We start from the raw sequence: 25,380 nt of genomic DNA, 5'->3' as shown, positions 1-25,380 counted from the left end.
TTATCGACCTGCGTTGCCACTTTCAGTGACCTGTGGACCTGTGCGCCCAGATCTCTCTGCCTGTCAATACTCCTAAGGGTTCTGCCATTTACTGTATACTTCCCACCTGCATTAGACCTGCCAAAATGCATTACCTCACATTTGTCCGGATTAAACTCCATCTGCCATTTCTCTGCCCAAGTCTCCAACCGATCTATATTCTGCTGTATCCTCTGACAATCCTCATCACTGTCCGCAACTCCACCAACCTTTGCGTCGTCCACAAACTTACTAATCGGACCAGCTACATTTTCCTCCAAATCGTTTATATTTACTACAAACAGCAAAGGTCCCAGCACTGATCCCTGCGGAACAACACTAGTCACATCCCTCCATTCAGAAAAGCACCCTTCCACTGCTACCCTCTGTCTTCTATGACCGAGCCAGTTCTGTATCCTTCTTGCCAGCTCCCCTCTGATCCCATGTGACTTTACCTTTTGTACCAGTCTGCCATGAGGGACCTTGTAAAAGGCTTTACTGAAGTCCATATAGATAACATCCACTGCCCTTCCTTCATCAATCATCTTCGTCACTTCCTCAAAAAACTCAATCAAATTAGTGAGACACGACCTCCCCTTCACAAAACCATGCTGCCTCTTGCTAATAAGTCCATTTGTTTCCAAATGGGAGTAAATCCTGTCCCGAAGAATCCTCTCTAATAATTTCCCTACCACTGACCTAAGGCTCACCAGCCTATAATTTCCTGGATTATCCTTGCTACCCTTCTTAAACAAAGGAACAACATTGGCTATTCTCCAGTCCTCTGGGACCTCACCTGTAGCCAATGAGGATGCAAAGATTTCTGTCAAGGCCCCAGCAATTTCTTCCCTTGCCTCCCTCAGTATTCTGGGGTAGATCCCATCAGGCCCTGGGGATATATCTACCTTAATGCTTTGCAAGACACCCAACACCTCCTCCTTTTTGATAATGAGATGACTGAGACTATCTACATTCCCTTCCCTAGGCTCATCATCCACCAAGTCCTTCCCCTTGGTGAACACTGATGCAAAGTACTCATTTAGTACCTCGCCCATTCCCTCTGGCTCCACACATAGATTCCCTTCTCTGTCCTTGAGTGGGCCAACCCTATCCCTGGTTACCCTCTTGCTCTTTATATACGTATAAAAAGCCTTGGGATTTTCCTTAATCCTGTTTGCCAATGACTTCTCATTACCCCTTTTAGCCCTCCTGACTTCTTGCTTAAGTTCCTTCCGACTGTCTTTATATTCCTCAAGGGATTCGTCTGTTCCTAGCCTTCCAGCCCTTACGAATGCTTCCTTTTTCTTTTTGACGAGGCTCACAATATCCCGCGTTATCCAAGGTTCCCGAAACTTGCCAAACTTATCCTTCTTCCTGACAGGAACATGCTGGTCCTGGATTCTAATCAACTGACGTTTGAAAGACTCCCACATGTCAGATGTTGATTTACCCTCAAATAGCCGCCCCCAATCTAAATTCTTCAGTTCCTGTCTAATATTGTTATAATTAGCCTTCCCCCAATTTAGCACCTTCACTCGAGGACTACTCTTATCCTTATCCACAAGTACCTTAAAACTTATGGAATTATGGTCACTGTTCCCGAAATGCTCCCCTACTGAAACTTCAACCACCTGGCCGGGCTCATTCCCCAATACCAGGTCCAGTACAGCCCCATCCCTAGTTGGACTATCTACGTATTGTTTCAAGAAGCCCTCCTGGATGCTCCTTACAAATTCTGCCCCATCAAAGCCCCTAACACTAAGTGAGTCCCAGTCAATATAGCAGAAGTTAAAATCACCCACCACTCCAACCCTGTTACCTTTACATCTTTCCAAAATCTGTCTACATATCTGCTTCTCTACCTCCCGCTGGCTGTTGGGAGGCCTGTAGTAAACCCCCAACATCGTGACTGCACCTTTCCTATTCCTGAGCTCCACCCATATTGCCTCGCTGCATGACCCCTCCGAGGTGTCCTCCCCCAGTACAGCTGTGATATTCTCCTTAACCAGTAATGCAACTCCCCCACCCCTTTTACATCCCCCTCTATCCCGCCTGAAGCTTCTAAATCCTGGAACATTTAGCTGCCAATCCTGTCCTTCCCTCAACCAAGTCTCTGTAATAGCAACAACATCATAATTCCAAGTACTAATCCAAGCTCTAAGTTCATCTGCCTTACCTGTTATACTTCTCGCATTGAAACACATCCCCATCATTCTCCGACCACCTACCTATACTAGGGGCAATTTACAATGGCCAATTTACCTATCAACCTGCAAGTCTTTGGAGGTGGGAGGAAACCGGAGCACCCGGCGGAAACCCACGCAGACACAGGGAGAACTTGCAAACTCCGCACAGGCAGTACCCAGAACTGAACCCGGGTCGCTGGAGCGGTGAGGCTGCGGTGCTAACCACTGCGCCACTGTGCCGCAGGGATAAGCCAGGGAACTACAGGCCGGTGAGCCTTACATCAGTGGTGGGAAAGTTACTGGAAGGGATTCTGAGACAGGATTTACATGCATTTGGAAAGGCAAGGTCTGATTAGGGATAGTCAGCATGGTTTTGTGCATGGGAAATCATGTCTCACAAATTTGATTGAGTTTTTTGAGGAGGTGACCAAGAGGATTGACGAGGGCAGGACGATGGACGTTGTCTACATGGACTTTAGCAAAGCCTTTGACAAGGTCCCGCATGGTAGGCTGGTCCAGAAGGTTCACCAAAAGATAACACCAAAATTGGTGGTATAGTGGACAGTGAAGAAGTTTGTCTAAGGTTACAACAGGATATAGATAAACTGGGAAAGTGGGAACGGGATTGGCAAATGGAATTTAACGCTGACAAGTGCAAAGTGATGCATTTTGGGAAGTTAAACCAGGGCAGGACATCTACAGTGAATGGCAGGGCCCTGGGGAGTGTTGTTGAGCAGAGAGACCTTGGGGTGCAAGTACATAGTTCCCTGAAAATGGCAACACAGGTAGACAGGGTGGTGAAGAAGGCGTATGGCATGATTGCCTTCATTGGCCGAGGCATTGAGTACAAGAGTTGGGACATCATGTGACAGTTGTACATAACATTGGTTAGGCCGCATTTAGAGTACTGTGTGCAGTTCTGGTCGCCGCACTACAGGAAAGATGTGATTAAGCTAGAGAGGGTGCAGAAAAGACTCACAAGGATGTTGCCTGGTTTGGAGGGCTTGAGTTATTAAGAGAGATTGGATAGGCTGGGTCTGTTTTCCCTGGAGCGAAGGAGGCTGAGAGGGGACATGATAGAGGTATATAAAATTATGAGAGGCATAGATAGGGTAGATAGCCAGAGTCTGTTTCCCATGGTAGGGGTGACTAAAACTGGAGGACATAGATTTAAGGTGAGAGGGAGGAGGTTTAAAGGGGATCAAAGGGGTAATTTTTTTCACACAAAGAATAGTGGGTATCTGGAATGAGCTGCCTGAGGAGGTGGTGGAGGCAGGAACAGTAGCAACATTTAAGAGGCATCTGGACAGGTACTTGAATGAGCAAGGCATAGAGGGATATGGAATTAATGCAGGCAGGTGGGATTAGTATAGCTAGGCATTATGGGCGGCATGGACGCGGAGGGCAGAAGGGCCTGTTTCTCTGCTGTACGACTCTATGACTCTAATAATAGTAGGGGATTATTAGAGGGGATAGTATTAGTGCAAAAATCTTAAAGGGGGCGGAATTCTTCAAGTTCATTCAGGACAGCTTTTTGAGCCAGCACGTAGAGAGTCCTACAAGAGGGGGAGAAGTACTGGACTTAATCCTGGGGAATGAAGCCGGACAAGTGGTAGAAGTGGCAGTGGGAGAGCATTTGGGGATAGTGACCACAACTCTAAGATTTAAGGTAGTTATGGAAAAGGACATAGAGGGACCGTAAATAAAAGTACTGAATTGGGGGAAGGCAGATTTCAATATGATAAAACAGGATCTGGCCAAAGTGAACTGGGAGCAACTTCTTATAGGAAAGTCTACATCAGACCAGTGGGAGACATTCAGAAAGGAAATTGTGAGGGTTCAGGTGCAGCATGTTCCTGTAAAGGTGAAGGGTAGGACCAACAGGTCAAGGGAACCCTGAATGTCAAGGGATACAGAGGATTGGATAAGGATAAAAAAGGAGGCTAATGGCAGATTCAGAGTGCTGAGAACAGCGGAGGTCCTAGAGGAGTATAGAAAGTGTAGGGGAATACTGAAAAAAGTAATTAGGAGAGCGAAAAGGGGGCATGAAAAATCACTGGCAGACAAGATAAAGGAAAATCCCAAGGCGTATTATAAGTATGTTAAGGGCAGGAGGATAACCAGGGACAAAGTGGGGCCCATTAGGATCAAAGAGGCAATCTGTGTGTGGAGCCGGAAGACATAGGTGAGGTTTTGAATGATTACTTTTCATCTGTCTTCACGATGGAGAGGAACAATGTAGGTGTAGAGAACAGGGAGGGGAATTGTGATATACTTGAACAAATTAGCATTGAAAAGGAGGATGTATTAGCAGGCTTAAAGGTGGATAAATCCCCAGGCCCAGATGAGGTGTAACCCAGGCTGCTATGTGAAGCAAGGGAGGAGATAGCACGGGCTCTGACACAAATTTTCAAATCCTCTCTGGCCACAGGAGATGTATCAGAGGACTAGAGGACAGCGAATGCTTCAAGAAGGGTAGCAGGGATAAACCAGGTAATTACAGGCCAGTGAGTCTAACATCAGTGGTAGGGAAATTATTGGAAAAAATTCTGAGACAGGATTAATCTCCACTTGGAGAGGCAGGGATTAATCAGGGATAGTTAGCATGGCTTTGTCAGGGGGAGATTGTGTCTAACAAATTTGATTGAATTTTTCGAGGAGGTGACTAGATGTGTAGATGAAGGTAAAGCAGTTGATGTAGTCTACATGGACTTCAATAAGGCTTTTGATGAGGTCCCGCATGGGAGATTGGTTAAGAAGGTAAGAGCCCATGGGATCCAGGGCAATTTGGCAAATTGGATTCAAAATTGGGTTAGTGGAAGAAGGCAGAGGGTGATGGTCAAGGATTGTTTTTGGGAATGGAGGCCTATGAGCAGTGGGGTACTACAGGCATCGGTGCTGATACCCTGACTGTTTGCAGTGTACATTAATGATTTAGATGTGAATATAGGAGGTATGATCAGTAAGTTCGCAGACGACATGAAAATTGGTGGTGTCATAGTGAGGAGGAAAGCCTTAGATTACAGGACAATATAGATGGACTGGTAAGATGGGTGGAGCTGTGGTAGATGGAGTTTAATTCTGAAAAGTGTGAGGTGATGCACTTTGGGAGGACTAACAAGGCAACAGAATACACAATGGACGGTAGGACACTAGGGAGTACAGAGGGTCAGAGGGACCTTGGAGTGCTTGTCCATAGATCACTGAAGGCAGCAGCACAGGTAGATAAGGTGGTTAGGAAGGCATACGGGATACTTGCTTTTATTAGCCGAGGCATAAAATATAAGAGCAGGGAGGTTATGATGGAGCTGTATAAAATGCTAGTTAGGCCACAGCTGGAGTACTGTGTACAGTTCTGGTCACCACATTATAGGAAGAATGTGATTGCACTGGACAGGATGCAGAGGAGATTCACCAGGATGTTGCCTGGGCTGGAGCATTTCAGTTATGAAGAGAGACTGGAAAGGATGGGGTTGTTTTCCTTGGAGCAGAGTAGGCTGAGGGGCAACCTGATTGAGGTATACAAAATTATGAAGGGCATTGATAGGATAGATAGGAAGAAACTTTTTCCCTTAGCGGAGGGGTCAATAACCAGGGGGCATAGATTTAAGGTAAGGGGCAGGAGGTTTAGAGGGGAGTTGAGGAAAAATGTTTTCACCCAGAGGGTGGTTGGAATCTGGAACACATTGCCTCAAGAGCTGGTAGAGGCAGGAACACTCACAACATTTAAGAAGTACTTAGATGAGTACTTGAAACGCCATAGCATACAAGACTATGGGCCAAGTGTGGGAAAATGGGATTAGTTTGGACGGGTGCTTGATGGTCGGCGCACGCACGGTGGGCCGACGGGCCTGTTTCTGTGCTGTAAAACTCTATGACTCTATCAGTGCAAAAGACAAGGCTGACACACTTGCAACCATCTTCAGCCAGAAGTGCCAAGAGAATGATCCATCTCAGCCACCTCCTGAGGTCCCCAGGAAGATGCCAGACTTCAGCCAATCCGATTCACTCTACGTGATATCAAGAAACGGCTGAAGGTACTGGATACTGCAAAGGCTATGGGTCCTGACAGCATCCCAGCTGTAGTACTGAAGACTTGTACTCCAGAACTAGCTGCGCCCCTAGCCAAGCTATTCCAGTACAGCTACAACACTGGCATCTACCCAACAATGTGGAAAATTGCCCAGGTATGTCCTGTCCACAAAAAGCAGGACAAATCCAACCTGGCCAGTTACCACCCTATCAGTGTATTCTTAAACATCAGCAAAGTGATGGAAGATGTCGTCAACAGTGCTATCAAGAGGCACTTACACAGCAAAGATCTGCTCACCAATGCTCAGTTTGGATACTGCCAGGGCCACTCAGCTCCTGACCTCATTACAGCCTTGATCCAAACATGGACAAAAGAACTGAATTCCAGAGGTGAGGTGAGAGTGCCTGCCCTTGACATCAAGGCAGCATGTGACTGAGTATGGCATCAAAGAGCCCGAGCAAAACTGCAGTCACTGGGAATAAGGGGGAAAATTCACCACTGGTTGTAGTCATACCTAGTGCAAAGAAAGATGGGTGTGGTTGTTGGAGGCCAATCATCTCAGACCTAGGACATCACTGCAGGAGTTCCTCAGGGTTGTGCCCTATGCCCCACCATCTTCAGCTGCTTCATCAACGACCTTCCTTCCATCATAAAGGTCAGAAGGGGGGGGATGTTCACTGATGATTGCACAATGTCCAGCACCGTTTTCGACTCCTCAGATACTGAAGCAGTCCGTGTCCATATGCAACAAGACATGGACAAAATCCAGGCTTGGGCTGATAAGTGGCAAGTAACATTCGCACCACACAACTGCCAGGCAATGACCATCTCAAACAAGGGAGAATCTAACCATCACCCCTTGACATTCAATGGCATTACAATCGCTGAACTACTCACTATCAACATCCTGGGGGTCACCATTGACCAAAATCTGAACTGGACCAGCCACATAAATGCTGTGGCTACAAGAGCAGATCAGTGGCTAGGAATCCTGTGGCGAGTAACTCACCTACTGTCTCCCCAAAGCCTGTCCACCATCTGCAAGGCACAAGTCAGGAGTGTGATGGAATACTCTCCACTTGCCTGGATGGGTGCAGCTCCAACAACACCCAAGAAGCTCGACAACATCCAGGACAAAGCAGCCCGCTTGACTGGCATCTCATCCACCACCTTCACTATTCACTCCCTCCACCTCCGACGCACAGTGGCAGCAGTGTGTACCATCTACAAGATGCACTGCAGCAACTCACCAAGGCTCCTTCGACAGCACCTTCCAAACCCGCGACCTCTACCACCTAGAAGGACAAGGCAGCAGATGCATGGGAACACCACCACCTGCAAGTCCCCCTCCAAGCCACACACCATCCTGACTTGAAACTATATCACCATTCCTTCACTGTCGTTGGGTCAAGATCCTGGAACTCCCTTCTTAACAGCACTGTGTGTATACCTAAACCCCAAGGACTGCAGCGGTTCAAGAAGGCAGCTCACCACCACCTTCTCAAGGGCAAGTATAATGGGTAACAAATGTTGGCCAAGCCAGCGACACTCACAACCCCTGAAGGAATAAAAAAAAATAAAATACACAGAATTGAAAGTTAATACTAGGTGGCAAAGGTTTGTACGTTCAACAATGGGTCACTGACGACGGGTTCGACCGACTGGATCCAACAATAAACATCCCGATTCCCCCACCAGAGGAAAGTAGTTCCTCTGTATCTACCCCAGACTTTCATTTATATAGCGCCTTTCAAACCCTCAGGACATCCCAAAGCAGCGCCTTGCAGCCAATGACCTTTGAAGTGTAGTCACTATTGTAGTATAGAAAATGCGACAGCCACTACACATCAAAGCAAATGGCTTCAGTAGTAGTATTTCAATCGAACCTCCCTCACTGAGACCTCTACCGCCAGAAGGGACAGCATTTTGGGAACACAATCACCTCAAAGTCACGCACTAACCTGAACTGGAAATGTATCAGGGCCCCTACATTGTCGCTGGGTCAACATCTCCAAAATCCTTACCCTAACATCATTGTGGGAGCACCATCACAAGGACTGCACAGTTCAAGAAGGCCCAGCGCCTTCACAGGACAACAAATGCGGCCTAGTTGACATCCCGAGAACAAACATAAAGAAAGTTGTCCAGGACTGACCAACTTGTTTGTTGTTGTTGGTCTGTGCAGGAAGACAAATAATAACCTGCATTTCTACAGAGTCTTATCACACTGAAATGTCTCAGTGCTTCACACAACAAATTATTTCAGAGGTGTAGTGACTCGTTACATCAGGAAAACAGTACAGCGGACAGTGCAGCATCACAAGTCACAGCTGAAAGATAATGCTGTACTTCATTCTTCGTTGCTCTGGGCTCCACCCCATAATATAATCAGACAGCTACTTACAATCTGAGCTAAGCACTGCAGAAACGCTCTGCCCAAACTCTGCTGAATAATTTAAAAGCACCGTTAAATAAATTGGGATGGACTGTCTGTTTGAAGTGCAAAACCTTTATCCCTTAACTAAACAGAAGAGGCAAAAAATTTTCATTCAGACAACATGTGTGACTGAGTTGACAAAGTCTCTCAATGCAATTCACATTGTTATTTGCAAATGAGAAAAGGTTTCCCAAATGCCTTTTAATGAAGATTGTGCAACTTTAAACTGTTTCTCCCAGCTGAGTTATTACAACAAAATCACCTCCCATCAGTAAACTCCCAACAGTAGTGTTAATAATGAAAACAGGAGGAAGTGGTCATCCATAAGCAAGAGGCCACAAACCCCCACTCGCAGAATAGACTCCACGAAAAGGGCTGCTGGTCCTTGCTCATTAATCTTCACTCCAAAAAAATACCAACACAGCATTCAGAGGGTAGTTATTAAGATCCCATGGCATTATTTCGATGAAGAGCAGAGGAGTCAGTCCCCGTATCCTGGCCAATATTTATATCTCAACCAACATCTCTAAAAAACAAATTATTTGGACATCATCTTTTTGTTGTTTGTGGCAGCTTGCTGTGTGCAAATTGACTGCCACACTTCCTAAATTACATAAGAACATAAGATCATAAGAAATAGGAGCAAGAGTAGGCCATTCGGCCGCTCAAGCCTGTTCCGCCATTCAGTAAGATCAGGGCTGTTCTGATTGTGGCCGTAACTGCACTTTCCTGCCTACTCCCCATAACCCTCGACTCCCTTGTCAACCAAAAATCCGTCTAACTCAGCCTTGAATATATTCAATGACCCAGCCTCTACTGCTCTCTGGGGAAGAGAATTTCAAACACCTACGGCCCTCTGAAGAGAAGAAATTCCGCCTCATCTCCGTCTTAAATGGGAGACCCCTTAATTCCCCCATGAGGAGAAATATCCTCTCAGCATCTACCCTGTCAATCCCCCTCAGATTCTTATACTTTTCAATAAGATCACCTCAATCTTCCAAATTACAATGAGTATAGGCCCAACCTGTTCAACCTTTCCTCATAAGACAAACCCTTCATCACAGGAATCAACCTAACAAACCTTCTCTAAACTGCTTCCAATGTAGGTATATCCCTACTTAAGTAAGGAGTGCAAAATTGTACACAGTACTCTAGATGTGGTCTCACCAATGCCCTGTGCAGTTGTAGCAAAACTTCCCCCTTGCAATAAATGCCAACATTCCATTTTCCTTCCTAATTACTTGCTGTACCTGTTAACTTTTTGTGATTCATGTACAAGGACACCCAGGTCCCTCTGTACCACAGCATTCTGCAGACTCTCTCCACGTAAATAATATTCTGCTTTTCTGTTCTTTCTGCAAAAGTGGACAACCTCACATTTTCCCACAGTATACTCCATCTGCCAAATTTTTGCCCACTCACTTAACCTATCTATAGCTCTCTGCAGACTCTGTGTTCTCCTCACAACTTGCCTTCATACTGGTCTTCAAATTGTCAGCAAATTTGGCTACAATACAGTTGGTCCTTTCATCCAAGTCATTAATTATAGATCATAAATAGTTGCAGCCCCAGCACTGATCCCTGTGGCAATCCACTAGTTACAGTTTGCCAACCTGAAAATCCCCCAACTCTCCGTTTCCTGTTAGTTAACCAATCCTCTATCTATGCTAATATAGCAACTCCATGAGCTCTTATCTTGTGTAATAACCTTTTATATGGCACCTTATCGAATGCCTTTTGGAAATCCAAATATACTGAATCTACTGGTTCCCTTTTATCTACCCTGCTTGTTACATCCTCAAAGAACTCCAATAAATTTGTCAAACACGATTTCCCTTTCACAAAACCATCTTGACTCTGCCTGATTGTATCGTGATTTTCTAGATGTCCTGCTACTACCTCTTTAATAATGGATTCTAGCATTTTCCCAATGACAGATGCTAGAATGACTGGTCTATAGTTTCCTGCTTTCGGTCTCCCTCCTTTCTTGAACAGGGGTGTTACATTTGCGGTTTTCCAATCCGCTGGGACCTTTCCAAATTCTAGGGAACTTTGGAAGATTACAACCAATGCATCCACTATCTCTGCAGCCACTTCTTTGAAGACCCTTGGATGCAGGCCATCAAGTCCACGGGACTTGTCAGCCTTTTGATCAATTTGTATTCCCATTACTTTTTCTCTCGTGATAGTGATTGTTTAAAGTTTCTCCTTCCCTTTTGCCTCCTGATTTTCTGCTATTCTTGGGATGCTTCCACCATGAAGACGAATACAAAATACTTGTTCAAAGCCTGTGACTACACTTTAGAAAAAGTGCTTCATTGGCTGTAAAGCTCTTTGCGAAGTCTTGAGGTCACGAAAGGCACTGCAAAAACTCAAGAATTTCTTTTCTTCCAAATCTCACACCAACAACGTCTAAATAGGGATGGGATGGGTGGGGGGGGGGGGGGTGGGGACGGGGCGGAGTGGGAAGAGGGGGCCATTTACACACACCTTCCATGTAGCTCATCCTTCCATTTTAAAACTAAAAGAAATAAACTTTGAACCCTTACAAATCACATGTCCTATATCACTATGCACTGTGGAGAAACCGTGTCACAGTCTGCAAAGCAGTTGGAAAGAGTCATAGAGCTATACAGCACAGAAACAGGCCCTTCAGCCCATCATGTCCATGCCGACCATCAAGCACCTATCTACTCTCATCCCATTTTCCAGCACTTGGTCCCTAGCCAAGATGAAAGCTGAGACACAAGCTGGGTAAAAATTTGCAGAAAACAAAACTTCAATAATTTAGCATTTCATTCCCATTTAAGACCAATGTCCACATTTTCTAAAAGGACTGAACACTGCAACATTCTAATATACTGTGCTCTCCTAGTAGGATGTACATCAGTTGTACAGCCAGTAACAGTGAGAGTTGTTTGCACAGAGAGTGTGCCGGTCTATTAGGAGTCGTTCAAGACCATCAGACTGGCAGTGCTGCAGAGATCACCACTTATTTCCAAACTCCTCTGAACTGTTTGATATCTCCAACAAATCTAGATAGGTATCTGGCAGAAAACATTAACTACTTGGGTAGGCCTGATTCAGTGGAATAATGTTTCAAATTACATGCACAAGCAATCTGAACATATGCTAGAGCAATCCACTAGCCTTGGTAACCCTCAAAGCCCTACCCGTGTGTTAATGTCTCTTAGTTACTGGCTTTTTGGTGGATCTGAATGCCAGTGTGACAGTCTGTTTGTGAGATAGTGTGCTCTCATTTCCACCTAGCAATCTGTCTGTTTGATGTGTCTATGTTTCAGTATGGTGATATATCCATACGACTACTATATATGGGTGTAAGGTGTGCAAAGTGCATATCAATCGTGCTACTGGTGTGCCCTGCTATAAGGTACATCACCAGCATTCCTGGTGTTAGTAGGTGTGCAAGTAGATTTATAGAATGATTACAGCATGGAAAAAGCCCATTCGATTCATTTACCCTATGCCGGCTCTCTGCAAGAGCAATTTAGCTGGTCCCACATGCCGGCCCTTTCCCTGTACCTCAACAAATTCTTTCCTTTCAGGTGTTTATCCAATTCTCTTTCGAAAGCCATGATTGAATCTGCCTCCACCACACTCTTCAGGCAGTGCATTCCAGATCCCAACCACTCGCTGCACAAAAAGTGTTTCCTCTTGTCACCTTTGGTTCTTTTACCAATTACTTTAAATCAGTATCCTCTGGTTCTCAACCCTTCCTGATGGAAAGATTTTCTCTATCTACTGTCTAGGCGCTCATGATTTTGAACATGTCTATCAAATATCCTCTCAACCTTCTTTTCCCCAAGGAGAACAGCCCCAGCTTCTCCTATCTATCCATGTAACTGAAGTGCCTCATCCTTGCAACCATGCTCAGAAATCTTTTCTGCACCTTCTCTAAAGCGTTCACATCCTCCCTGAGGTGCGGTGCCCAGAATTAGACACAATACTCCAGTGTTTTATAAAGGTTTATAACTTCCTTGCTTTTGTACTCTATGCCTCTATTTATAAAGCTCAGGATCCCGTATGCCTTTTTAGCCTTTTTCTCAACCCACCCTCCCACCTTCATTGGTTTGAGCACATATCCCCACAGGTTGCTTTGTTCCTGCAACCGCTTTAGAATTTTATCCTTTATTTTATATTGTCTCTCCTTGCTCTTCCTACCAAAATTTATCACTTAACACCTCTGCATTAAATTTCATCTGCCACGTGACTGCCCATTCCACCAGCCTATGTCTATGGCCGGAGTTTTACAGCAGTGGAGGCCCCGCCCACTGACCAAAACATTAGGGGCGAGACACACTGTGATTTTACGTGGCCCTGTCCTTAATTGGCTTCGGGCAGGACTTCCACCTCACTGAGCCAATAAGTCCTGCCTCGAAGAGCTGCCGGCCAATCAGTAGGAGTGGTGGCCACTGCTGGGACTGCAGCCCAGGGAGAGGAGCAGCAATGGAGGAGGCCCCAGAATATGGGCGGTGCAGTGGTTAGCACCGCAGCCTCACAGCTCCAGGGACCCGGGTTCGATTCTGGGTACTGCCTGTGCGGAGTTTGCAAGTTCTCCCCGTGTCTGCGTGGGTTTTCGCCGGGTGCTCCGGTTTCCTCCCACATCCAAAGACTTGCAGGTGATAGGTAAATTGGCCATTGTGAATTGCCCCTAGTGTAGGGAAGTGATAGGGAATAGGGGATTACTGTAGGGTTAGTATAAATGGGTGGTTGTTGGTCGGCACAGACTCGGTGGGCCGAAGGGCCTGTTTCAGTGCTGTATCTCTAAATAAAAATAAATAATAAATAATAGAGGCAAGTGTGTTCGGCCTTGCCAGGGACAATCGGCCAGGCCCCGGTGATGGAGCAGGGGGGTGGTGGTGGATGTGCCGTAGGGGGGGCAGCTTGTGCCGTAGGGGGGTGACCCTCCCTAGGGCATAGGGCACCTAACCAGGAGGGTCTCTCCCCTGCAAGGAGACCACTAGGTTTTACTGGGCAGCCTTCTGAGCCACCCACCCATTGTTGGTTATACACCAGGGCGTTGGGAGAATGCCCTTAAGTGGCAATTAATTAGCCACAAGGGCCTTGATTGACCGGGATGGGCAGGCTGTTACTTGCTGCCGCCACTCATAAAATTGCAGCAGGAAGACGTCGGGGACGGGCCCCTCACCTCCCACTCAATTTTACGCCCCCTCCCTGCCGCCCCTACAGGGGGTATAAAACGCCGGCCTATGTCCACTTAAAGTTTATCACTATCCTCCTCACAGTTCACAATACTTCCAAGTTTTGCATAAGCCACAAATTTTGAACTTGTGACCTGTCATTAATACAGATCAAGAAAATCAGGAATAAAAACAAGAAATGCTGGAACCACTCATCAGGTCTGGCAGCGTCTGTGGAAAGAGAAGCAGAGTTAACGTTTCGGGTCAGTGACCCTTCAAGAAAATCAGGGGCTTTTTCGGGAGCAGAGTGTGAGCGAGTGAGCAGCTGGGAAGGTCAGTTTGAAAGTAAATTTAATTTCCTTTTGTTTTTCGGCGGAGGCCAGGGGGCTGCTGGGTAAATAAAACATTATATATTTGGGCGGTTTAAAATAACTTTCCTTTCATTGCAGCAGCTTTTTCGGGAGCAGAGTGTGAGCGAGTGAGCAGCTGGGAAGGTCAGTTTGAAAGTAAATTTAATTTCCTTTTGTTTTTCGGCGGAGGCCAGGGGGCTGCTGGGTAAGTAAAACACTATATATTTGGGAGGTTTAAAATAACTTTCCTTTCATTGCAGCAGCTTTTTCGGGAGCAGAGTGTGAGCGAGTGAGCAGCTGGGAAGGTCAGTTTGAAAGTAAATTTAATTTCCTTTTGTTTTTCGGCGGAGGCCAGGGGACTGCTGGGTAAGTAAAACACTATATATTTGGGAGGTTTAAAATAACTTTCCTTTCATTGCAGCAGCTTTTTCGGGAGCAGAGTGTGAGCGAGTGAGCAGCTGGGAAGGTCAGTTTGAAAGTAAATTTAATTTCCTTTTGTTTATCGGCGGAGGCCAGGGGGCTGCTGGGTAAGTAAAACACTATATATTTGGGAGGTTTAAAATAACTTTCCTTTCATTGCAGCAGCTTTTTCGGGAGCAGAGTGTGAGCGAGTGAGCAGCTGGGAAGGTCAGTTTGAAAGTAAATTTAATTTCCTTTTGTTTTTCGGCGGAGGCCAGGGGGCTGCTGGGTAAGTAAAACACTATATATTTGGGAGGTTTAAAATAACTTTCCTTTCATTGCAGCAGCTTTTTCGGGAGCAGAGTGTGAGCGAGTGAGCAGCTGGGAAGGTCAGTTTGAAAGTAAATTTAATTTCCTTTTGTTTTTCGGCGGAGGCCAGGGGGCTGCTGGGTAAGTAAAACACTATATATTTGGGAGGTTTAAAATAACTTTCCTTTCATTGCAGCAGCTTTTTCGGGAGCAGAGTGTGAGCGAGTGAGCAGCTGGGAAGGTCAGTTTGAAAGTAAATTTAATTTCCTTTTGTTTTTCGGCGGAGGCCAGGGGGCTGCTGGGTAAGTAAAACACTATATATTTGGGAGGTTTAAAATAACTTTCCTTTCATTGCAGCAGCTTTTTCGGGAGCAGAGTGTGAGCGAGTGAGCAGCTGGGAAGGTCAGTTTGAAAGTAAATTTAATTTCCTTTTGTTTTTCGGCGGAGGCCAGGGGGCTGCTGGGTAAGTAAAACACTATATATTAGGGAGGTTTAAAATAACTTTCCTTTCATTGCAGCAGCTTTTTCGGGAGCAGAGTGTGAGCGAGTGAGCAGCTGGGAAGGTCAGTTTGAAAGTAAATTTAATTTCCTTTTGTTTTTCGGCGGAGGCCAGGGGGCTGCTGGGTAAGTAAAACACTATATATTTGGGCGGTTTAAAATAACTTTCCTTTCATTGCAGCAGCTTTTTCGGGAGCAGAGTGTGAGCGAGTGAGCAGCTGGGAAGGTCAGTTTGAAAGTAAATTTAATTTCCTTTTGTTTTTCGGCGGAGGCCAGGGGGCTGCTGGGTAAGTAAAACACTATATATTTGGGAGGTTTAAAATAACTTTCCTTTCATTGCAGCAGCTTTTTCGGGAGCAGAGTGTGAGCGAGTGAGCAGCTGGGAAGGTCAGTTTGAAAGTAAATTTAATTTCCTTTTGTTTTTCGGCGGAGGCCAGGGGGCTGCTGGGTAAGTAAAACACTATATATTTGGGAGGTTTAAAATAACTTTCCTTTCATTGCAGCAGCTTTTTCGGGAGCAGAGTGTGAGCGAGTGAGCAGCTGGGAAGGTCAGTTTGAAAGTAAATTTAATTTCCTTTTGTTTATCGGCGGAGGCCAGGGGGCTGCTGGGTAAGTAAAACACTATATATTTGGGAGGTTTAAAATAACTTTCCTTTCATTGCAGCAGCTTTTTCGGGAGCAGAGTGTGAGCGAGTGAGCAGCTGGGAAGGTCAGTTTGAAAGTAAATTTAATTTCCTTTTGTTTTTCGGCGGAGGCCAGGGGGCTGCTGGGTAAGTAAAACACTATATATTTGGGAGGTTTAAAATAACTTTCCTTTCATTGCAGCAGCTTTTTCGGGAGCAGAGTGTGAGCGAGTGAGCAGCTGGGAAGGTCAGTTTGAAAGTAAATTTAATTTCCTTTTGTTTTCGGCGGAGGCCAGGGGGCTGCTGGGTAAGTAAAACACTATATATTTGGGAGGTTTAAAATAACTTTCCTTTCATTGCAGCAGCTTTTTCGGGAGCAGAGTGTGAGCGAGTGAGCAGCTGGGAAGGTCAGTTTGAAAGTAAATTTAATTTCCTTTTGTTTTTCGGCGGAGGCCAGGGGGCTGCTGGGTAAGTAAAACACTATATATTTGGGAGGTTTAAAATAACTTTCCTTTCATTGCAGCAGCTTTTTCGGGAGCAGAGTGTGAGCGAGTGAGCAGCTGGGAAGGTCAGTTTGAAAGTAAATTTAATTTCCTTTTGTTTTTCGGCGGAGGCCAGGGGGCTGCTGGGTAAGTAAAACACTATATATTAGGGAGGTTTAAAATAACTTTCCTTTCATTGCAGCAGCTTTTTCGGGAGCAGAGTGTGAGCGAGTGAGCAGCTGGGAAGGTCAGTTTGAAAGTAAATTTAATTTCCTTTTGTTTTTCGGCGGAGGCCAGGGGGCTGCTGGGTAAGTAAAACACTATATATTTGGGAGGTTTAAAATAACTTTCCTTTCATTGCAGCAGCTTTTTCGGGAGCAGAGTGTGAGCGAGTGAGCAGCTGGGAAGGTCAGTTTGAAAGTAAATTTAATTTCCTTTTGTTTTTCGGCGGAGGCCAGGGGGCTGCTGGGTAAGTAAAACACTATATATTAGGGAGGTTTAAAATAACTTTCCTTTCATTGCAGCAGCTTTTTCGGGAGCAGAGTGTGAGCGAGTGAGCAGCTGGGAAGGTCAGTTTGAAAGTAAATTTAATTTCCTTTTGTTTTTCGGCGGAGGCCAGGGGGCTGCTGGGTAAGTAAAACACTATATATTTGGGCGGTTTAAAATAACTTTCCTTTCATTGCAGCAGCTTTTTCGGGAGCAGAGTGTGAGCGAGTGAGCAGCTGGGAAGGTCAGTTTGAAAGTAAATTTAATTTCCTTTTGTTTTTCGGCGGAGGCCAGGGGGCTGCTGGGTAAGTAAAACACTATATATTTGGGAGGTTTAAAATAACTTTCCTTTCATTGCAGCAGCTTTTTCGGGAGCAGAGTGTGAGCGAGTGAGCAGCTGGGAAGGTCAGTTTGAAAGTAAATTTAATTTCCTTTTGTTTTTCGGCGGAGGCCAGGGGGCTGCTGGGTAAGTAAAACACTATATATTTGGGCGGTTTAAAATAACTTTCCTTTCATTGCAGCAGCTTTTTCGGGAGCAGAGTGTGAGCGAGTGAGCAGCTGGGAAGGTCAGTTTGAAAGTAAATTTAATTTCCTTTTGTTTTTCGGCGGAGGCCAGGGGGCTGCTGGGTAAGTAAAACACTATATATTTGGGAGGTTTAAAATAACTTTCCTTTCATTGCAGCAGCTTTTTCGGGAGCAGAGTGTGAGCGAGTGAGCAGCTGGGAAGGTCAGTTTGAAAGTAAATTTAATTTCCTTTTGTTTTTCGGCGGAGGCCAGGGGGCTGCTGGGTAAGTAAAACACTATATATTTGGGAGGTTTAAAATAACTTTCCTTTCATTGCAGCAGCTTTTTCGGGAGCAGAGTGTGAGCGAGTGAGCAGCTGGGAAGGTCAGTTTGAAAGTAAATTTAATTTCCTTTTGTTTATCGGCGGAGGCCAGGGGGCTGCTGGGTAAGTAAAACACTATATATTTGGGAGGTTTAAAATAACTTTCCTTTCATTGCAGCAGCTTTTTCGGGAGCAGAGTGTGAGCGAGTGAGCAGCTGGGAAGGTCAGTTTGAAAGTAAATTTAATTTCCTTTTGTTTTTCGGCGGAGGCCAGGGGGCTGCTGGGTAAGTAAAACACTATATATTTGGGAGGTTTAAAATAACTTTCCTTTCATTGCAGCAGCTTTTTCGGGAGCAGAGTGTGAGCGAGTGAGCAGCTGGGAAGGTCAGTTTGAAAGTAAATTTAATTTCCTTTTGTTTTTCGGCGGAGGCCAGGGGGCTGCTGGGTAAGTAAAACACTATATATTTGGGAGGTTTAAAATAACTTTCCTTTCATTGCAGCAGCTTTTTCGGGAGCAGAGTGTGAGCGAGTGAGCAGCTGGGAAGGTCAGTTTGAAAGTAAATTTAATTTCCTTTTGTTTTTCGGCGGAGGCCAGGGGGCTGCTGGGTAAGTAAAACACTATATATTTGGGAGGTTTAAAATAACTTTCCTTTCATTGCAGCAGCTTTTTCGGGAGCAGAGTGTGAGCGAGTGAGCAGCTGGGAAGGTCAGTTTGAAAGTAAATTTAATTTCCTTTTGTTTTTCGGCGGAGGCCAGGGGGCTGCTGGGTAAGTAAAACACTATATATTTGGGAGGTTTAAAATAACTTTCCTTTCATTGCAGCAGCTTTTTCGGGAGCAGAGTGTGAGCGAGTGAGCAGCTGGGAAGGTCAGTTTGAAAGTAAATTTAATTTCCTTTTGTTTTTCGGCGGAGGCCAGGGGGCTGCTGGGTAAGTAAAACACTATATATTAGGGAGGTTTAAAATAACTTTCCTTTCATTGCAGCAGCTTTTTCGGGAGCAGAGTGTGAGCGAGTGAGCAGCTGGGAAGGTCAGTTTGAAAGTAAATTTAATTTCCTTTTGTTTTTCGGCGGAGGCCAGGGGGCTGCTGGGTAAGTAAAACACTATATATTTGGGAGGTTTAAAATAACTTTCCTTTCATTGCAGCAGCTTTTTCGGGAGCAGAGTGTGAGCGAGTGAGCAGCTGGGAAGGTCAGTTTGAAAGTAAATTTAATTTCCTTTTGTTTTTCGGCGGAGGCCAGGGGGCTGCTGGGTAAGTAAAACACTATATATTTGGGAGGTTTAAAATAACTTTCCTTTCATTGCAGCAGCTTTTTCGGGAGCAGAGTGTGAGCGAGTGAGCAGCTGGGAAGGTCAGTTTGAAAGTAAATTTAATTTCCTTTTGTTTTTCGGCGGAGGCCAGGGGGCTGCTGGGTAAGTAAAACACTATATATTAGGGAGGTTTAAAATAACTTTCCTTTCATTGCAGCAGCTTTTTCGGGAGCAGAGTGTGAGCGAGTGAGCAGCTGGGAAGGTCAGTTTGAAAGTAAATTTAATTTCCTTTTGTTTTTCGGCGGAGGCCAGGGGGCTGCTGGGTAAGTAAAACACTATATATTTGGGCGGTTTCTGAACCCGAGACACCACACTTGTCGTGTCTCCCACCCGCCCTCCTCCTCTAACCAAAAAAAAAGGACTCGGTGGGGTGTTTATAAGGTAAGGCTTTTTCGATTTCTCTGGTTTTATTGTGATTGGTAAAAACTTTTCGTTCCTTTTTCATTTAACTAAGTTAAGCTTAAGATTAAAAATGGCAGGAGATCTCAGACCCGTGTCATGCTCCTCTTGCTCAATGTGGGAGCTCAGGGACATGGCTGATGTCCCTGACTCCTTCACGTGCAGGAAGTGTGTCCAACTGCAGCTCTTGTTAGACCGCATGACGGCTCTCGAGCTGCGGATGGACTCACTTTGGAGTATGCGCGATGCTGAGGAGGTCGTGGATAGCACGTTTAGTGAATTGGTCACACCGCAGATTAGGATTGCTGAGGGAGAAAGGGAATGGGTGACCAAAAGGCAGAGAAAGAGCAGGAAGGCAGCGCAGGAGTCCCCTGCGGTCATCTCCCTCCAAAACAAGTATACCGTTTTGGATACTGTTGAGGGAGATGGCTCACCAGGGGAAGGCAGCAGTAGCCAGGTCCATGGCACCGTGGCTGGCTCTGCTGTTCAGAAGGGCGGGAAAAAGAGTGGAAGGGCTATAGTTGTAGGGGATTCGATTGTAAGGGGAGTAGATAGGCGGTTCTGTGGTCGAAAACGAGGCTCCCGAATGGTATGTTGCCTCCCAGGTGCACGGGTCAGGGATGTCTCAGATCGGCTGCAGAACATTCTAAAGGGGGAGGGTGAACAGCCAGTTGTCATTGTGCACATAGGCACTAATGATATAGGTAAAAAACGGGATGAGGTCCGACAAGCAGAGTTTAGGGAGTTAGGAGCCAAGTTAAAAAGTAGGACCTCAGAGGTAGTAATCTCAGGATTACTACCAGTGCCACGTGATAGTCAGAGTAAAAATGAAAGAATAGTCAGGATGAATGCGTGGCTTGAGAGATGGTGCAGGAAGGAGGGGTTCAGATTTTTGGTACATTGGGACCGGTTCTGGGGGAGGTGGGACTATTACAAATTGGACAGTCTACACCTGGGCCGGACTGGAACCAATGTCCTTGGAGGTGCTTTTGCTAACGCTGTTGGGGAGGGTTTAAACTAATGTGGCAGGGGGATGGGAACCAATTGAGGTCAGTTGACAGTAAGGAGGTAGTAACAAAAGCCTGTAAGGAACTAGATAATGAAGTCAGTGTGACTAAGGGGAAGAGCAGGCAGGGAGCAGATGATGAATATAAAGGGACTGGTGGTCTGAGGTGCATTTGTTTTAATGCAAGAAGTGTAGTAGGTAAGGCAGATGAACTTAGGGCTTGGATTAGTACCTGGGAGTATGATGTTATTGCTATTACTGAGACTTGGTTGAGGGAAGGGCATGATTGGCAACTAAATATCCCAGGATATCGATGCTTCAGGCGGGATAGAGAGGGAGGTAAAAGGGGTGGAGGAGTTGCATTACTGGTCAAAGAGGATATCACAGCTGTGCTGAAGGAGGGCACTATGGAGGACTCGAGCAGTGAGGCAATATGGACAGAACTCAGAAATAGGAAGGGTGCGGTAACAATGTTGGGGCTGTACTACAGGCCTCCCAACAGCGAGCGTGAGATAGAGGTACAAATATGTAAACAGATTATGGAAAGATGTAGGAGCAACAGGGTGGTGGTGATAGGAGATTTTAATTTTCCCAACATTGACTGGGATTCGCTTAGTGTTAGAGGTCCAGATGGAGCAGAATTTGTAAGGAGCATCCAGGAGGGTTTTCTAGAGCAGTATGTAAATAGTCCAACTCGGGAAGGGGCCATACTGGACCTGGTGTTGGGGAATGAGCCCGGCCAGGTGGCTGAAGTTTCAGTAGGGGACTACTTTGGGAATAGTGATCACAATTCCGTAAGCTTTAAAATACTCATGGACAAAGACGAGAGTGGTCCTAAAGGAAGAGTGCTAAATTGGGGGAAGGCCAACTATACCAAAATTCGGCAGGAGCTGGGGAATGTAGATTGGGAGCAGCTGTTTGAAGGTAAATCCACATGTGATATGTGGGAGGCTTTTAAAGAGAGGTTGATTAGCGTTCAGGAGAGACATGTTCCTGTGAAAATGAGGGATAGAAATGGCAAGATTAGGGAACCATGGATGACAGGTGAAATTGTGAGACTAGCTAAGAGGAAAAAGGAAGCATACATAAGGTCTAGGCGGCTGATGAAAGACGAAGCTTTGAAAGAATATCGGGAATGTAGGACCAATCTGAAACGAGGAATTAAGAGGGCTAAAAGGGGTCATGAAATATCTTTAGCAAACAGGGTTAAGGAAAATCCTAAAGCCTTTTATTCATATATAAGGAGAAAGAGGGTAACTAGAGAAAGGATTGGCCCACTCAAGGACAAAGGAGGAATGTTATGCTTGGACTCAGAGAAAATGGGTGAGATTCTAAACGAGTACTTTGCATCGGTATTCACCGAGGAGAGGGACATGACGGATGTTGAGGTTAGGAACAGATGTTTGATTACTCTAGGTCAAGTCGGCATAAGGAGGGAGGAAGTGTTGGGTATTCTAAAGGGCATTAAGGTGGACAAGTCCCCAGGTCCGGATGGGATCTATCCCAGGTTACTGAGGGAAGCGAGAGAGGAAATAGCTGGGGCCTTAACAGATATCTTTGCAGCATCCTTAAACACGGGTGAGGTCCAGGAGGACTGGAGAATTGCTAATGTTGTCCCCTTGTTTAAGAAGGGTAGCAGGGATAATCCAGGTAATTATAGACCGGTGAGCCTGACGTCAGTGGTAGGGAAGCTGCTGGAGAAGATACTGAGGGATAGGATCTATTCCCATTTGGAAGAAAATGGGCTCATCAGTGATAGGCAACATGGTTTTGTGCAGGGAAGGTCATGTCTTACCAACTTAATAGAATTCTTCGAGGAAGTGACAAAGTTGATTGATGAGGGAAGGGCTGTCGATGTCATATACATGGACTTCAGTAAGGCGTTTGATAAGGTTCCCCATGGCAGGCTGATGGAGAAAGTGAAGGCGCATGGGGTCCAAGGTGTACTAGCTAGATGGATAAAGAACTGGCTGGGCAACAGGAGACAGAGAGTAGCAGTGGAAGGGAGTTTCTCAAAATGGAGACGTGTGACCAGTGGTGTTCCACAGGGATCCGTGCTGGGACCACTGTTGTTTGTGATATACATTAATGATTTGGAGGAAAGTATAGGTGGACTGATTAGCAAGTTTGCAGACGACACTAAGATTGGTGGAGTAGCAGATAGTGAAGGGGACTGTCAGAGAATACAGCAGAATATAGATAGATTAGAGAGTTGGGCAGAGAAATGGCAGATGGAGTTCAATCAGGGCAAATGCGAGGTGATGCATTTTGGAAGATCCAATTCAAGAGTGAACTATACAGTAAATGGAAAAGTCCTGGGGAAAATTGATGTCCAGAGAGATTTGGGTGTTCAGGTCCACTGTTCCCTGAAGGTGGCAACGCAGGTAAATAGAGTGGTCAAGAAGGCATACGGCATGCTTTCCTTCATCGGACGGGGCATTGAGTACAAGAGTTGGCAGGTCATGTTACAGTTGTATAGGACTTTGGTTCGGCCACATTTGGAATACTGCGTACAGTTCTGGTCGCCACATTATCAAAAGGATGTGGATGCTTTGGAGAGGGTGCAGAGGAGGTTCACCAGGATGTTGCCTGGTCTGGAGGGCGCTAGCTATGAAGAGAAGTTGAGTAGATTAGGATTATTTTCATTAGAAAGACGGAGGTTGAGGGGGGACATGATTGAGGTGTACAAAATCATGAGGTATAGACAGGGTGGATAGCAAGAAGCTTTTTCCCAGAGTGGGGGTTTCAATTACTAGAGGACACGAGTTCAAAGTGAAAGGGGAAATGTTTAGGGGGGATATGTGTGGAAAGTTCTTTACGCAGAGGGTGGTGGGCACCTGGAACGCATTGCCAGCGGAGGTGGTAGATGCGGGCACGATGGAGTCTTTTAAGATGTATCTAGACAGATACATGAATGGGCAGGAAGAAAAGAGATACAGAACCTTAGAAAATAGGCGACATGTTTAGAGAGAGGATCTGGATCGGCGCAGGCTTGGAGGGCCGAAGGGCCTGTTCCTGTGCTGTAATTATCTTTGTTCTTTGTTCTTTTGTTTATCCCTCCTTCTGGGAAACCCTACTTTCCTTCTCGTCATGACTCCCTGTTTCCTGTCCCTCAACCAACTTGGTATTCATGCTGTCACTGTCCCTTTTATTCTATGAGCTCTAACTTTGCTGATAAGCCTGTTGTGCAGCACTTTATCAAATACCTTCTGGAAATCTACATACATCACATCAACAGCATTACCCTGATCAACCCTCTGTTACCTCATCAAAACACTACAGCAAGTTAACTCAAGATGAATTTCCCGAATTCATCCACATTTATGCTAATGTATTATGGATGAAGGGCACTCAATGGCCGTTTGTTCAGGGGGACTGAGCTGCTGCGTCTGGATCGGCAGCTGTCCGACTCTGAGGCCTAGGCCCGGCCCCCGCTTCCCCAGGCCCTGCCCCTGCCCCCCCCCCCCCCACCACACACTCACCAGCCCCAGGAAAGCGCCGCACAGCAGGAAGGTGTCGGCGCAGCGGCCGTCCCGGACCACCCGCACCCCGGGCCCAGCCTCCTGCTCCAACCCGCGGCATCGGCTCTGCCGCCGGCTCCGGCCCGTCTCGAACAGCGTCTCCTCATCGTCCTCCTCCTCCTCCTCCGGCAGCTGCTGCAGCGGCCGCGCGAACCGCACCTGCTTCCTCCCCGCGGCCGAGGGGCCTCCCGCCCGGCCCGGTATCACCTCGGACTCTGGCATGGCACTGCCCAGCCCCGAACCCCCGACCCCAGCTCCTGGTGGCGCCCAGGCCGGCCTCGGTCAGGAAGTGGGGGAGGAGCCGGTGTCACAAGAGCAGAATCATCACAAAACAGCAAGAAAACAAGCCGGGAAAGGACAACAAACAGAGACAGGCAGCAAATTACAGCAATAATATCCACATAGCAACACACCTGGCAGGCAAAAACACTGCAAATAGTCAGCAATAATACTGCAATATATAGTAATAACACACAGCAATAATACTGCAAAACATAGTAATAATAGAGCAATAATACTGCAAAACATAGTAATAATACTGAGCAATAATCTTTGGCCTCCTTGTCTCCAGAGACAATGGGTAAGCACCTGGAGGTGGTCAGTGGTTTGTGAAGCAGCGCCTGGAGTGGCTATAAAGGCCAATTCTAGAGTGACAGACTCTTCCACAGGTGCTACAGATAAAATTGGTTGTCGGGGCTGTTACACAGTTGGCTCTCGCCTTGCGCTTCTGTCTTTTTTCCTGCTAACTGTGAAGTCTCTTCAACTTGCCACTCTTTAGCCCCGCTTTTATGGCTGTCCGCCAGCTCTGGTGAACGCTGGCAACTGACTCCCACGACTTGTGATCACTGTCACAGGACTTCATGTCGCGTTTGCAGACGTCTTTAAAGCGGAGACATGGATGGCCGGTGGGTCTGATACCAGTGACGAGCTCGCTGTACAATGTGTCTTTGGAGATCCTGCCATCTTCCATGCGGCTCACATGGCCAAGCCATCTCAAGCGCCGCTGGCTCAGTAGGGTGTATATGCTGGGGATGTTGGCCGCCTCGAGGACTTCTGCGTTGGAAATACGGTCCTGCCACCTGATGCCAAGGATTCTCCAAAGGCAGCGAAGGTGGAATGAATTGAGACGTCGCTCTTGGCTGACATACGTTGTCCAGGCCTCTCTGCCGTCGAGAAAGGTACCGAGGACACAGGCTTGAAACACTCAGACTTTTGTGTTCCTTGTCATTGCGCCATTTTCCCACACCCTCTTGGCCAGTCTGGACTACTGAATAGCACCACACCAAACTACACTCAGCACCAGCAGCAGAAAAATAACCATAATATACAACACCAC

General features: G+C 46.3%; 1 protein-coding gene across 2 annotated transcripts in view; it reads right to left on the bottom strand.

The window, feature by feature from the left end:
* Positions 1-24,443, bottom strand: part of mfsd4b (major facilitator superfamily domain containing 4B) — a 56,196-nt gene extending 31,753 nt beyond the window's left edge. Inside the window, exon 1 of one of the 2 annotated variants that reach the window (XM_068027356.1) lies at positions 24,006-24,443. In XM_068027356.1, the coding sequence (XP_067883457.1) occupies positions 24,006-24,266 (261 nt within the window). In that variant the 5' untranslated portion in view covers positions 24,267-24,443. The remainder of the gene's footprint in view (positions 1-24,005) is intronic. The other variant, XM_068027347.1, reaches the window with a different exon arrangement.
* Between the last annotated feature and the right edge of the window lie 937 nt (positions 24,444-25,380).

Source organism: Heterodontus francisci, chromosome 3 (genome assembly GCF_036365525.1).
Source record: "Heterodontus francisci isolate sHetFra1 chromosome 3, sHetFra1.hap1, whole genome shotgun sequence".
Taxonomy (NCBI): domain Eukaryota; kingdom Metazoa; phylum Chordata; class Chondrichthyes; order Heterodontiformes; family Heterodontidae; genus Heterodontus; species Heterodontus francisci.
The sequence above is the reverse complement of the archived record's forward strand: the minus strand, read 5'-3'. Positions and strand labels throughout refer to the sequence as shown.